The sequence below is a fragment of the Phocoena phocoena genome, chromosome 21 (assembly GCF_963924675.1).
Source record: "Phocoena phocoena chromosome 21, mPhoPho1.1, whole genome shotgun sequence".
Lineage (NCBI taxonomy): Eukaryota > Metazoa > Chordata > Mammalia > Artiodactyla > Phocoenidae > Phocoena > Phocoena phocoena.
The window spans coordinates 25935126-25950400 of record NC_089239.1 but is presented as its reverse complement, the minus strand read 5'-3'; the positions used below and the strand labels follow the sequence as shown (position 1 = coordinate 25950400).

Genomic DNA, 15275 nt, shown 5'->3' with positions numbered 1-15275 from the left:
CAGCCCCCCCAGAGTGCAGTGTCCCGGGGTCCATCCTCCACCTGGCTGGGTACCATGTTCTCCAGGAAGCCTTCCCTGATGCTCAGGACCCCCAGTCGTGCCGGCAGCGTAGACACAGCTGCGCTAGGCCTGCTCACAGCTGGGGTCCTCACAGCTGGCCACTCCGCCCCCCCAGCCCCCGGCTGCGTCTCGTTCTGTCTGTGGCTCCAGCACAACGGGAATTCCACCACTGTTGAGATAACAACTCCTACTTATGGTTGTGTATTATCGCCCCTCCCTAGAACACGAATCTCTGTTTGGGTTTAATGCATTTGAATTGTGCCAAATCAATGATCAGTAACCAGATGGGGCAGACCATCCATTCCTTGGGGCCAAGGGTTAGAGGATGACTTCCCTGACCCAGATATACATCCTCAGACCTTGACCTGAAAAGAACACAGCAAGCCCATCACAGAAAGCCCTTTAACTGCTAAGGAAAACTGTGAGGAATTAACAGATGCCTCGGCTCTTTTCTCCACTGCGGTCACCTTTCTCAGCAGCAGAGGCCCCTGCGAGGTTCCTCATTTGCTCCTGGATGCCGTCCCACTGGAACCCATAAAACAGTAGGAGATTCAGACCGGAGGCCGGCGGAGAGAAAGAGCCTTTGTCTGCCCGGAGCGGCCGATTCCCACAGTCGCTTTCACACACACACACACAAAGGAAGGCCGTGGATACTCCTCTGCTGTTTTCCTGTCCCTGGGTGTTTACAGAGCAGGACGGAAGGCAGGAAAGCGCCTGCCGTGCAAAACTCCGCCTGGGAAATCAGGGTGTCGGTTACAGAGTCTTTCCAAGGAAAAGGTAACGGGAGGCTGAACAGCAGAAAAAGTGGGCAAAGAAAACCCGGAAATCGCCCCGGCAATGTTCACGCAGCGGGAGAGCTGAGGTTTGGGGCTCGTCCTGAGCCAGCTGCCCCAAAGGTCTGGTTATTTGCTAGAATCGTTTGTGACCTGCCTTAGAGGACTTTCCAGGACGCTGCACCCTGATGGGAGCCATAGCCCAGGCTTGAGGAGTCACCGCCGTCGTACTGCATCCGGGGACCCGGCTGCCCTCCCCGCTCATCCCGGGTCGCCATCCTGGGCCCGTTTCAGACCCAAAGCAAAGCTGATTCTAGAGCAGTAGATGTGCCCACATCCTTCTATAAGTTACCGCTTGAATCACAAAATCGCATCTGAAGAGTAAACACTCTCTAAACGCCAACAGCTGCTGGGCAGCTCTTGCGCTGGCTATGGGGGGCTAAGCCTCGACCCCCCGTGTCCCAGGGCGCTGTCAAAGGAAAACAGCCTTTGTGACCTAACAGCCTTGATATCAGGTTACTCGTAGATTATTCTGGGGGCCTGTTGCCTGACTCGGCATGTGAAGTATACCTAAAGGGTTACACAATACTGAAACCACAGCCATGGGCATGATGGATGTTTCTGATATATTAAATTTTTCCTTAGATTGTATGTGCAAGCCCAATTGTACCATTACTGCTCAAGTTTTAGAGGGTTTCCGAATTATGCCAGGGGAGCAGAAGAAAATGTTTTCAGAGCGCATTAGAAGGATTAACGTCAAATCTGCAGAAAAAGGAGTGGGTTTGGATTTGAATCTCACTAGTGCCTGAGTATCTCCCCCAGCTGGGTTTACTCTGTCTGCCTGAGGACTCTGGGCTCTGCACATCAACCACTCCATCCGAGCTGTGATACCAGGACCCTCGACCAAACTCCAGCAGGGCCGCTGGCCCGAGGCTGTGTCCTGGGGGGACCAGACCCCATGGAAACACCTGCCCCAAAAGCTCAGGGTCGCCGGGGGAATTCACCATCTGTCCCACCCACACCCGGCCGTAGCCCTGGCCTTTCAGAGCGTTTACTAAAAAGGGGTGACAGGGTGGGTCCTTCCTTTGTCCCTCTGAGATGCCCATGAACCCTTCCACAGCTCGGCAGCATCCTTCTCAGGGGCCCGAGCACCACGCCCTCGAGACGGAGCCTTCAGGAAGGACGGGCTGGCCTCCCAGGCCCGGGGGAGGGTGCGGCCCCAACTTGGCAACTGTCAGCTACAGACACGCGGCCGGCTGCGGAACAGGGCTGGGTGTCAGCAGCGCCTGCTGGTCCCCTCTCTCCCATCCCCGCTCCTGCAGCCTTCTGCTGGGGCGCCATCAGCCCTGCGTGCACCCCAGGGGCCCTCGGCTCTTCCCGCCGTGGGTGGGGACTGAACAGAGCCTGTTGTCACTGCTTCAACTGAAGTCCAGCTGTGTTTGTCTTTGACGGGCTTCAAAGGTCAGGAAACTCACAGTCACACCCAAGCCTTGATCTGGAGGGAGGCACAGTGGCTCCCAAGACGTCCTGATGAGACTCGGGTGTGGTGAGTGAGACAGTGGCTTTGGAAGGATCGGGGCCAGAGACGCGGGAGCTTTGGGCTGGGACACTGTGGACACAGGCCCGTGACAGTGGAGCTGGAGGACGGCCGGGGAGGAGAGAGAGGGGAGAGTGAAACGTGAGCATGTGTTTGAGTTTGGGTTTGGTGGATTCTCCTACAGAAAAATCGGGGGCCTGCTCACTGAGCTAATGGCCCTACCTGCTCACGCGCCTTCTAAAGGCTGCTTGGACCCTGGATTTTCATAGGGAAACATAAAATGGCCAGGTTGGTGCCAGTCACTTCTGGAGCCACAGGGTTTTCACCTCCATCGGGGCAGCAGCCGGGCGCTCTGCTTCCTCCACATAAGCGCCTCTCCAAGATCCCGGGCCTGGCGGTGGGGCTCCTGGATGGGACACGCTGCCCTGCAGATCATCTTGCGCTCATCTGTGGTGCCCACGGCTCACAGGTGCCAGCCAAGTGCCCGCCATCCCAGCAGCTGACCGAGATTCTGGGGACGCAGGGGTCAAACGACCAGGCCCACCCATGTCTTCATAGAGCTTGGGGACCACAGACCACAGCAAACAGAAAAAGACCTGCTCTAACTGGATAGTAACAACAGAGACGTGATCTACATGGATAATAATAAAGACATAAGTGGATAACAATAAGAAAGACCTGATATAAATGGATAATAAGAAAGACGTGACACAATAGATATTAACAATAAAGACGTGATCTAATTGGATAACAATAATAAAGGCCTGGGCGTCCCTGGTGGCTCAGTGGTTAAGAATGTGCCTGCCAATGCAGGGGACACGGATTCGAGCCCTGGTCCGGGAAGATCCCACAATGCCGCAGAGCAACTAAGCCCGTGCACCACAACTACTGGGCCTGCGCTCTAGAGCCCATGAGCCACAACTACTGAGCCCGTGTGCCACAACTACTGAAGCCCGCATGCCTAGAGCCCGTGTTGTGCAACAAGAGAGGCCACCGCAACGAGAAGCCCACGCACCACTGCGAAGAGCAGCCCCCGCTCGCCGCAACTAGAGAAAGCCCGTGTGCGGCAACAAAGACCCAATGCAGCCAAAAATTAATTAATGAATTAATTAATTAAAAAATAATGATACCAAAGGCCTGATAAAACAGGATAGTAATAATAAAGACATGACACACTGGACGTTAACAATAAGGACACGACATAATGGATAATAAAAAAAGACATGGGCTTCCCTGGTGGTGCAGTGGTTGAGGGTCCGCCTGCCGATGCAGGGGACGCGGGTTTGTGCCCCGGTCCGGGAAGATCCCACATGCCGCGGAGCGGCTGGGCCCGTGAGCCATAGCCACTGGGCCTGCGCGTCCAGAGCCTGTGCTCCACAACGGGAGAGGCCACAACAGTGAGAGGCCCGCGTACCGCAAAATAAAATAAAATTAAAAAAAGACACGACCTAACTAGATATTAACAAGAGCCATCAAGGAAACCAAAGCATGCTGAGTGGACAGACAGTGGCTGGGTTGGAGGGTGGTGTCGGAAGGCTGTCTCCAGGGCAGGACTGAGAGAGACAGGTGGACATGGGGGGCCAGAGGCGTGGGGACAGAGGGCCCTGGCAGAGGGGACAACAGCAAACACTGTGGCACAGGCACAAGCATGGCTCAGGTGAGGACCAGCAAGACAGCCCGAGTGCCTGGAAAAGCACAAAGGTGGGGGAACAGTAGGGATGGCGTGCAGGAGTTGGCAGAAGCTGATCGTGGGGCCCTGTGGGCCAGGGCTGGAGTCTGGGGTCCACCGAGGTGTGTTAGCAAGCCACCAGGGGGTCTGTGTGGGAGAGCGACAGAGCCACCCCAGAAATGGTCATCCCCAGGGAGATGACAAAGGCCAGAGGGTGAGATTCGTGCCGCGTCCTCCCCATGGATTTAAAACCCTGTCGGTTCCACACAAAACCCTGCACACGTTATCCATAATCGCCAAAACTTGGAAGCAACCAAGGTGTCCTTCTGTAGGTGATGGATAAACTAACAGTGATACATCCAGACAATTGAGTATTTACTTAGGGCTAAAAAGAATTGAGCCTTCAAGCCATGAAAAGGCATGAAGGAGCCTTCAATGCATATACCTGAGTGAAAGAAGCCAATCTGAAAAGGCTACAGACTGTGTGATTCCAACTCTACGACATCCTGGAAAGGGCAAAACTGTGGAGAGAGTGAAAGACGAGTGGTTGCCAGGGGTTGAGGAAAGGAGGGATGAAGGGGTGGCGCACAGAGGGTTCTCAGGGCAGTGAAACGACTCTGCATGCCACTGTCATGGCGGACACCCATCATTATCCGTTTGTCCAAACCCACAGAACGTCCAACTCCAAGAGTGAACCCCAGTGTGAACCAGGGACTTAGGGTGAGTATGGCATGTCATTGTAGGTCCGGCGATTGTAGCAAATGTCCCACCTGATGGGGATGCTGATGACGGGGACACCGTGGCGTGTGGGCAGGGGTGTAAGGGACTACTCAGTCGGCCAGAAGCGCACCACACCTGCCACGAAGGGCCACTGCAGTCCTCAGGTGGAGCAGGTGTCTCCGCCCAGTGTGACTGGGCTGACACCGCAGTTCTCGGGGGCTGTCCGGGACACCCCTGCTGTAAGTGGGGTTCCTCTGTGCCTTCTTTATCCCGCGTGTGGTTTGTGACAAACACCATCTCTTTGGGGCAATCTGAATTTAACACCACCAGGTGGCGTCCGCCAGGACAGGTGCTGGGCAAGGGTGAGAAAGCAGTTATGTCAGCAGACAAGGAGCTCCACGACCCACAGTGGTGTTTGTTAAAAACGCAGGTCCCTGGCTCCGCCTCAGACATGTTCAATGGGACTCCCTCCTGTTGGGACCTAGGAATTCCTATTTTTAAGCAGTTCCCTAAGTGATTCTCCTGGACTCCGAGCTTGAGAAGCACTGATCCCGCTGGACACCGTGACAGACAAGCGCACACACCCGACCTGTTAGAATCGTATCTCACAAATACGGAAATGCGACATTACTGAGCCCAGTGGTCTGTCCTACAACCTAGCAAGAGACAGAACCGCAGTCCAAACGGATTGCGAGCGACCCCACAGCAGTGGTTTCCCTGCTGAGTTACAACCAGCCCCAGGGGAAGCTCTGTGGCATTCACATCACTCTAAAAAAGATTTATTTATTATTTATTTTTGGCTGCTTTGGGTCTTGGTTGTGGCACGCGGGATCTTTCGTGGCGATACGTGGGCTTCTCTCTAGTTGTGGCGTGCAGGCTCTAGAGCGCATGGGCTCTGTAGTGGCAGCACGCGGGCTCTCTAGTTGAGGTGTGGGCTCAGTAGTTGTGGCGCACGGGCTTAGCTGCCCTGCGGCACATGGGATCTTAGTTCCCCAGCCAGGGATCGAACCTGCATCCCCCGCATTGGAAGGCAGATTCTTTACCACTGGACCACCAGGGAAATCCCGAGTTCACATCACTGATGACCAGTTGTCAGTGGTTGGTACCCACCCTCTGAGACACCCCAATATCGTGTTTACAGCATGAATTCTTTGGGATGAGGCTGGGTGCATTCAAATGCTTGATCTCCTTTGCTGAAATGTCTGGGGGCGTCTTCTAAGGTGCAGGAAATCAGTCAGGCAGTTACGGGGCATCCACCTGACTGCAGTGCCCAGGCCCCTCTGCAGTTAGTGACATGGGGTAGGGACACCACCTACCAGCCCGAATGGAAGTCTTCAACGTGGTGCTTTGTTTATGACCTCCAAAGAACTGTGCACAAGGAAATCTTCATAAAAATAGATTTAATTGAATTTGTCTGAAGAGGTTAGAAAACATCCTTCTCTCTCCCTGGGCGGGAATATTAGACTTCTGTGAATTCTCACCACATCCTTCGTCTGCCCCAACGTTCCTTAGAAGATTCGTCATCTGTCTGCGACGCCTGTGTGTCTTGTGCCGTTACATCTAATTGAAGAGATGCCAAAGGCCAAGAAAAATCATTTTAACTGATTATCAAAATCCCAAGACTCAGCAGGAGAAAAACATGAAGCCACGGGTACGTTCAGCTTTAACTCTATTTCTGCAGAGGAAAACGCTATTGAAGAAAAACGCTTCCTGGCAGCATCCCCTGCCATGAAAAAATAAACGTTTTCAAGAGGGAAAAGTAAATTTTCAAAGAATCCCTACAAGTTAACAGCAACACAGGAGTCCATCCTCGTGTTCAGTGCAAACAAGTGGGCGTGCACCGCGTTTTTACACACTTTCCGTTCCAGGAGGCTGAGTAAGGAGTGTCGGTGTGATGGAATCGGCGCAGCTGCCGAGCGGCTCAAGAGTGGGGTGCGCAGAAGGACGCGTGCTCTCTCCTCCAGGGTTGAGGGATGCAGACTCCAAGGCACATCGAGGAGACGACCTCTGGCTTTCCTGGCCATCAGAGCCTCGCCCTGAATCACCGTCACAGAAGCCTTCTGTCCAGGGCTTCAGGCTATCTCTCCACCGTGTGCGTCAGAACTGCTTGCCCGGTACTGGTGCTGAAGCCATGACCCACCTCTGCTGCCCTGGTCTGTCTCAGACCCTGCACGCCCCTCCCAAAGCGGCTGCTGTTGACGCTTCCGTGCGCGGCAGAGGGTCAGAGCAAAGAGCACCGGAGACCTTGTGTGCAACAGCCCACGTCTGCCACACTCGTCCAAACTCCGGCTCGAAAGTCAACAGGGTGCAGTGGACAACCTCTAGACAGGCTCCTCCCCCCGGCCCTGAAATGCACACGGCTCACTTCTCACGCACAGGAAACGGCCGCCCCAGAGGCCGGGGGAGGACACCCCCACTCCCCTCTTCCCGCGCGGAGGACATTTCCAGGGGGTACTCCTGATGTCTCTCTGCACCTCGCCGCACCCACCTCGCCCCAGGGCAGGAGGGGGAGCTGCGTGCTGGATTTGGGGCAGGCCCTGCCCCTCGCACTGGGCTGTCTCTTTGGGCTCTCCCCCTGCAAGGAGCAGGCGTCCGTCTGTGCCGGGCGTTAGTTTACCAAGCTGACTGAGTGACAGCACGGAGAAGCCACCGAATGAAAAATGCCGTGCTACTCACAGGGCCCTAGAGATAAGAGGCGTGCGATTGGCCGGTTTTAGTGATTTTGCCGGGCTTTGGGCGACAGGGCTGCCCCGAGCCGCCGGGCACCCGGCCCGGGTGTTTCGGGCAGAGGAGGGCCACCTCCCCGGGGGCGGGGCAGGCGGAGGAAGCCCGGCCTGGCCGGGCTGTCGGCATAGGTCCCAGGCGGGCTCCTGGCTGGGCCCTTGGCTGGCGGCGGCGAAGGGGGGCCATCTCGCCGCAGCCAGGCGGGACCTAAGAGGTCAGAACATCACAGTAGATGGAAAATTTTTAGTGTGTACAATCCACCGACTCCTGTGGACCTGCAGGCCCGGACCCCGTGGCCTGATTCCAGTGGCGTGTACCAGCCACTTGGTCAGTCAACCCAAATTCCACTTTATCTCCCCTCCTGTGCTGCTAAGTGTCTGCTCGACCGCTGAGCCTACGTCTCCGTTTATTCTGAACTCGGTGGGTAGGGCAGGAGAGCAAGAGACATCCCCTCAGGCCCCAATTCTGTGCCCCTCTGGACGCCAGAGGGAGGAGGTGCTTTTCGGGAAACAGAGCGGGGGCGGAACCCAGGGACGCGCTTCCAGCTTCACCGGATGCACTCATCGGCCCCCAACCCTCTGTGGGGCTTGGGCCGTGGGCTCCACAGTTGGGTTAGGCCTCGTTTCTTATTTTCTCTGTTGTGTGATGCTTTGACCCGGGAGAGCCCCTCCTCCCAGGGCCCGGGATTCCTGAGAGACGGCGAAGCGCACGGGGCAGTCTCTCATCCACGCCCCCCAGCCCTGCCAATCCTGCCGCTGCCGCCCCCCAGCCCTGCCTCACACGAGCCAACATCTCCCCTGCCTGGCACCCCGGGCGGAGCAGGGGCCCCTGCCAGCCCTGGGGATCGTTCAGAGCAGCTGTGCCCAGCTGTTCACGGGAACCCTAAGAACAGCCGTCCCCTCGCCCCTGCGCCGCGTCCCCGACGAAGCCAGCTGTGCGCTGACCCCTCTCCGGGCTGTGAGTGTAATAACCTCGCCCCCGCCAGCCTGGCTCCTGCTTCTCCTGTGTCCACACCAACTCTCCTAGCCCACAACCAACATCGTGTCGTAGAGGACAGCCTCTCCAGGAAGCAGTGACGGGGGGCGGCCCACAGCCTGCTGGCCGAGGGGACAGGTGAGGAAAGGGGGGACCAAGGGGTTCATATGCACCTGATGAGTATGAAGAGACCCCCTGGCTTAGAACCGGAGCTGCACGGACCCTCCGGAGTCCCCAGACTCCACATTCAGACGGGGGACTCCAGCCCTGGGCCTCGCAGGTCTGGCCGGAATCTCCCAGCCCCGGGAGCACATTCCCAGGCAAGGACCCGCACCCAGGGCTACGCTCCTAAGAAAAGACACAAGAACAGCTGCGCAGGTTTCAGGAGCGCTGGCATCGCCCAGTGGTTTATTTCATCTCAGGATAAACAGACAGACGTACAAGGTTTTACGCGATTGGTACCCAGGACCTAGAAACTGAAGCGTTGATCCATAAAGCATCAGCCGGCCTGAACTGTGTCTTCAAGACACCTGTTTGCCTTTAATACCCGGCCACACTGCAGCACTGCTTACAGCTTTCAAAAGCCTCAGAGGAGCTTTCATCTCGCAGGAGAACACATCTAGGCCTTTATTTCAATTCATCTCAAACCAATTCACCAAGCAGGTACGAAGTGCCCCGCCAGCTCCTGTGGTCCAGGCGCCTTCCTGGAAGGGGGGAAAGTGTAGAGAACGTGGCCACTGACATACGTTCAGACGCAACCAGAAGATGACACATTCCCACCTTTAGCTCTTCTTATCTTCCCATAAATAATGATATTGCAAAGGAAAGGGAAAAATAAGGACACTGATATATTTTTAAAAAACACCAAAACAAAACATTTTGTAAGCTAGGAAAGCATCTACAATAAAACAGAACACAAGAGAGCGCTTCTGTTTACATATTGCCCCAGGAAGGTGTTACAACAGATCATGTCCTGAAACCATCTTAACTTCAGGAAAACACAAAGGACCTCAAAAACATTGCATCTCACTTCAAAATCTTTCACAGGAAGTTACCCAAGAGACCCACAGATCAAACAGCAGCTAGCAGAATTGCTGAAGGGACACCAGAAATGAACAGGAATGGAGCAGGTGATTCATTTTAAGGATTTGTAGCAAAACTGATACAAAGGGAGGAGTTTTAACTAAGTAGCAAAAGAACTTCCATTGTCTTCAAGGAAAGGAGATTGGTGCTGCCAGAGATTCAGAAATCGAGTCACCGAGTTCCAAATCCAGTCCCGTAAAGCTGCCAGAGGCCACGCCGGCACTGCGGCTGTTCCCCGAACCAAAGGTAAAAGCAGAAAGGAAGTGAAGACGTCTTAACCCCGTTCCTTTGGATCCCAAATGAACCTTGATTAACGATACAAAAGTCATTGCTTGTGAGCTAACCAAAAGATCGAGCTTTCCCAAATTATAGCCTTCCCCCTTAAAATGCCACTGCTCTTTCAAATATCTGGGAATGTCAGCGTGCCTGGGTTTCTTAATTTCATGTGAACTACGGATGGATGTCGTAAATGCACTAGCTTCGTTTGACTCAACTGATCGAAGAGCAGGGATATTTTTGCACCAACTGTTTCTCTAAATAGAGCTGCGTACAGACTTGGCACATCACGTTGAATGTGACATGATCCGTCCTTGGAACATCAGACCTGGAGGGAAGTCTCAGCCAGGACTGCCCCTCCCCTAGCCGTCCTCCAAACCGAGGATCTTGCATGGGGTGGCTTTTCCGTTGGTGTAATCGGTGCACCACCCTCCTGGCCCTACACCCCAGGTACTGGCCTCCAAAAGCAAATTAAACTGGTCCTCTCAGCATGCCAGGTGCTCTGGTATCTGTTCTCAGTGATATTACTAGTAGAAGTGTGGTCTGCAAGGTTCTAAATCCTCTACCCATCCTTAGGCATCCTCGGGCATCTCATCCTGACAAATCCCTGGGACTCCGGGGCCAGCTCCCACAGAAAGTGATGCTACGTCTAGTCCAGGCATTTCTTCGTTCAATTAAAGGATGAAATAATATACAAACACTCCAGCTGGGCATGTTATCGTGTGGCTGTGTGCACGTGACATCTAACAGGTCTCCCATCTTCTACGGGGAGAGTTTACTTTGGAAGCCCACTTTCAGCGTTGATGTTTTGAAACGGTAAACATCATAGGAATGATTCCTCAAGTAAAATCACAGTGATAATATCTCATGAGTTTGATACGGAAGGAATGAAAATATTAGCTTGGTTCCATTTCATGTAAAAGTTTTACCATAAATAATGAAAGTCTAGAGAAAAAGGTACTATCATATGAAATGCTCATGTCTTTAGAAGGACATTATTTATTTTGGATTTCAATTCTTTTCCTCCTGCCACGTCTCCAGTCTACTCCTACCAAAAGGCCAAAGAAGTCAGGCAATCTGAAGCCTGTTTTTCTTTCCTAAGACGATGGACCAAGTTGCCGAGCATCGTCTCAGGTCAGGGGCAGTGACGGGCAGGCACACACGTCACCAGGATGCACCCGCTGAAACGGTAAACCCCGTGCTCTGGCGCAAGCATGATTCAAGCTATCATTCCTAAACAGTTTAACTGATCACTTACATAACCACAGACTCTTGAAAAAGCATAACCTATGTCCCACATACCCACTGATTGGCACAGACAGAGGTAACCCCCCCATCACTGGATCCACAAGTAAATCATAGTAAGGTACACATAACTTCATCTACTTATGTGCCAATACCTTTCAATGTGTACTTTTCCTATTGTAATAATAAAAAAAGTGGATTGGACTCAGAATGCAGATCACTTGGCCCCTATTTATGAGCGTATACACTTTATCCTTAAACTTTTAATAAACAGTAAGCCCTGTGTGTACACACTTGGAAAGTAAAATGTTATAACAAATGAGGAAAGATCAATGGATTTGTTTTTCATCCTTGTGCCCTACCAAAGTACTGAATTTCATGTTACTTCTACTATGGTATTCTGGAATTCACAATTAGAAAAGTGTAGTTTACTTGCTAAACTACGTTATACATATATGTTATTTCCCCTTACGTTACTATGCTGTCACTCCACCACAACTTCTTAGACTGATGCTTGTAAAAATGAATTTCCCTCATCAGGATGACAGAATTCATATTTAAAACATTGTAAGTAGTGGGGGTTCAACTGTGCCTGTATGTTATTCTTTAGAACTCTCAAAAAGAAAGGATTTTAACCTGCTTTTGCGGGGTGGGGGGATACTACTCTTTCTGAGCCCACTATGAAATATCAAAGCGGCTGGGCATACCTGGTGGGTACCAAATGCTCCTTTTAAAGCAGACAAGCACCACGGCCACTGTCAGCTTTTCCTACTGATGACATGCGCTTCGGAAAACATTCAGTCGCCGAAGATTTAGAATTCAAATCAGAGCAACTCGTTACTACATCGCTGAACATAATTATTAATATCTCTTAACTTGAAGATATTAAACCCATCTCAGTTAAGCGGGGAGAAGGACTTTGCTCTTGAGGTGTGTGGGCCTTTGACCATATCTGGGCCCCTGTGATGACAGAGGAGATACTTTCAGTTCTCACTGGACAGATCTTATTGGGAATCAAAGATTTCACCCTTAATACTTACTACATTTGGAATGGAGCCAACCGCAAGTTAAGCACATGTGGCAGGAACTTTTAAGCTAAGTTAGAAAGGGTTTAAAAGCTTTACTTATCAGTTATAATTTTAAACCTCAAGCCGAAAAAAGTATGACCTTCTTTCAGTCGTTCCACTAATATAGTTCACGTTGGCCTAATTTAGGATCTCAGCTCTGGGAGGTGGCCCCGAGGTCCCCTCTCATGGTGCAGGAAGCAACGGTACCTGGTACCCCACACAACTCAGGTCTGGCCTCCCGGCCACTCCGCGAGTGATACCGAGGACAGTACATCCCGGTACACTCCAGGCCTCACCCACTGCACCCGGAGGCTTCATCTCTCATTCTGTTTCTTTCTTTCTCAGGTATTTTGTATCTTATTTGTAAGGTTATCTATCTGCACACATCCTACATCTTGCCATCGACCCCATTAAGCAAAGCAAAGCAAAGCAAAAGGAATGCAGACTAGGCAGCGGGCCTTAATACAGCACCGCAAAAGATCTTCAAGGCCCCGCGACAAGCTTCTACCTTCTAAGCCTTTAAACGATCCCGTGGGCTGGGCGGGGCCCGCCGGGGCCCACCCCCGACTCTCTCCCTTCCCGCCTCCACTCCCCTCGCCCCTTCCAGGTTCCCAGTTGGGACCTCGGCCCACGGGGCGTCCCCTGGCCCAGGGGTGCCGAGGGACACGCCCGGGTGACCCGGCCCACCCTACGCGGCGCCCTCCTCGCCTCGGTCTGGCTTCTCCTCCGGCAGGTTGAGCACGAACGGGAAGAACAGGCCCCGGGCGTCCGCGGGGGCTCGGAGCGACTGGAGCTCGAAGCTGCCTTCGGGGCCCGCGTCGCCGGCGCCGGGCTCGCCGTCCGGGGGCGGCACGAAGCGCCAGGTGCCTGCGCGGCTCACGCAGTAGATGGTGCCACCCAGCGCGGCGCAGCGGAAGGGCTGTAGGCCCGACGGCGTGCCCGGGGGCCGCAGGTGCGAGGCGCAGCGGCTCCACTGCTTGGCTAGGCAGTGGTAGCGGAACACGCTGACCCCCCCCGCAGGCCCGGCCCCCGGTGCATCGCCGCGGCCCCCGCACAGGTCGAAGCGGTAGATGAAGCCGTCCAGGGCCACCATGTCGGCCGAGCGCTCGCGGCTGCTGCTGCACGGACACTCCTGCCACTCGTCGCGCCGCGGGTCGTACTTGAGCAGGCGGTAGAAGAGCGAACCCCCGGACACGTAGATCTCGCCGTTGCAGGTGGTGGCCTCGTGCGCCACGGCGAAGGCGCCCCGGGGCAGCGGGGCCACGGCGGCCCAGCGGTCAGCGCGCGGGTCGTAGCGCTCCACGCTGAGCAGGCACTCGCCGCCCACGGCGTACAGGTGGCCATCCAGGGCCAGCAGCTGCAGCTGCGAGCGCGCCTGGCGCAGCGGCCGCACGGTGCTCCAGCGGTCGGTGGCCGGGTTGTAGCAGAAGACCCGGTCCGAGGGCCGCGCGCGGCCGTCGGGGCCCGGGGGCCCCACGCCGCCAGCCACGAAGAGGTAGTTGTAGAGCACGCACAGCCCGCAGCCCCGAGCCGGCGCGCCCTCGGGTAGCCGCGTCAGCTCGCGCCACTCGCCGGCCGCCTCGTGGAAGCAGTAGACGGCGGCGTCGCCTCGGCCCTCCGCGTCCCCCGACGGGCTCTGCGGCCGGCTGCCCGCGCGCTCCCCGGCCGGGCCGAGCGCGGCGGCCAGAAGACGGGCGCGGCCGGCGCGCAGGCGGCGGCGCAGCAGCAGGTCGCGCTCGGCGCCCGACAGGCGCCCGAAGACGGCGGGCTCGCGCAGCACTTCTAGGTAGTGGTCGCTCATGAAGCGGTAGGCGGCCTCGCGCAGCTCGGCCAGCCGCTGCCGCTTGGCCGCGCTCAGCACCTCGAAGCAGTTGGCCAAGCTCAGCTGCGGCGCCACGGCCTCAGTGGCGCGCTGCGCGGCGCAGGGCAGCTGTAGGCGGCGCGCGCCGGCCACCACGTCGGCCACGTTGTCGGGCCGCACGCCCGCCATGCGCCCGCTGTACGCGTAGGCCAGCAGCAGCCGCAGCGCCGCCCAGCCCACGCCCTGCACCCGCAGCACGTCCCGCGACGCGCGCGCGCGGAAGTAGTCGCTGCGCGCCGCCAGCACCGCCTTGTGCGCCCGCAGCCGGCGGCCAGACACCTCGATGAGCAGGTCGGGCTCCCCGTGCTCCGGCCCGACGCCGGGGGGCACAGGCGCGGGGTCCCCGGCCTCTTCCGGGGACGTGGGCTCCTCGGCCGGCGGGCACTCCCCGGGGGACGCGGGATCTTCCGGGGACGCGGACTCTTCTGGGGACGTGCGCTCCTCGGGGGACACGGGATCCTCAGGGGACGCGCGCCCTTCCGGGGACCCGGCGTCCGCGCTGCCGACTTCCCACTGCCTCTGCACCACCCGCCGGCCGCGGCGACAAGAGGGCGGGGAATCGTCCCCGGAGCTGAAGCACAGGGACGCGCTGAGACTGCAGGGTGTCTGCGCCGGGGACGCAGCGCCCTCCCCCCCGGCCGCGTCCGGCGGCTGCAGGCCGCCCTCTCCCGGAGCCTCGGGAGCGCCGCCCCGGCCCCCGGCCTGGCCGCACGCTCCGTCCCCCGGGTAGAGGACGCAGGGGGCCACCGGGCTCTCCATGCGAGCGCTCGCCCCGGCCGCCGTCCCCGCTCAGCAGCCCGGCATGACTTCGCCCGGATTCGGGCTGCCCAAGGTCGATGGCTCCTCCGGGGCTCCTGGCTTCACACGCTTCTGCTGGCGCGCGATCAGATTTCACTTGTGTCCACACTGGTTTTCAATCGCACGCAGCTCCCCCCGCGCCCGCCCGCTCTCCTCTCCGGCGAAAGGGGTGTGTCGACTCGAGCGCGCTCCCGGCTGAACTTGTGAACCTGGCAAGGTTCCCGCCCGGCGGCCGTCTGCAGGGGTCTTTGTGGCTCGGTCTCCGCACCGCGTGGTGATGATCAGTCCACAGACAGGACCGCCCTGCAGCCGCAGCCGCAGCCGCAGCCGCAGCTCTGTCTGTAGCTCCTGCTCTGCGGAACTGAGCTGTCAGGTGCTCCTAAGGAACCGGGCCTGCCCTTTCTTCCTGAGTCAGTGTTTATCCCTCCACATTCCATCACATCTCTGTCTCTGAGGACCAACGAATCAGAGACGGGCTGCAGTCCAC

General features: G+C 56.4%; 1 protein-coding gene across 1 annotated transcript; it reads right to left on the bottom strand.

Annotated features, from left to right (window-relative positions):
- Window positions 1–12817: 12817 nt before the first annotated feature.
- Window positions 12818–14749, bottom strand: KBTBD11 (kelch repeat and BTB domain containing 11). Its single transcript, XM_065899860.1, has one exon. The coding sequence runs from the start codon at window positions 14747–14749 to the stop codon at window positions 12818–12820; it is 1932 nt and encodes a 643-aa protein (XP_065755932.1).
- Between the last annotated feature and the right edge of the window lie 526 nt (window positions 14750–15275).

Coding starts and splice junctions, on each gene's coding strand:
- KBTBD11 (XM_065899860.1), bottom strand. CDS start 14,749: ATGGAGAGCCCGGTGGCCCCCTGCGTCCTCTACCCGGGGGACGGAGCG.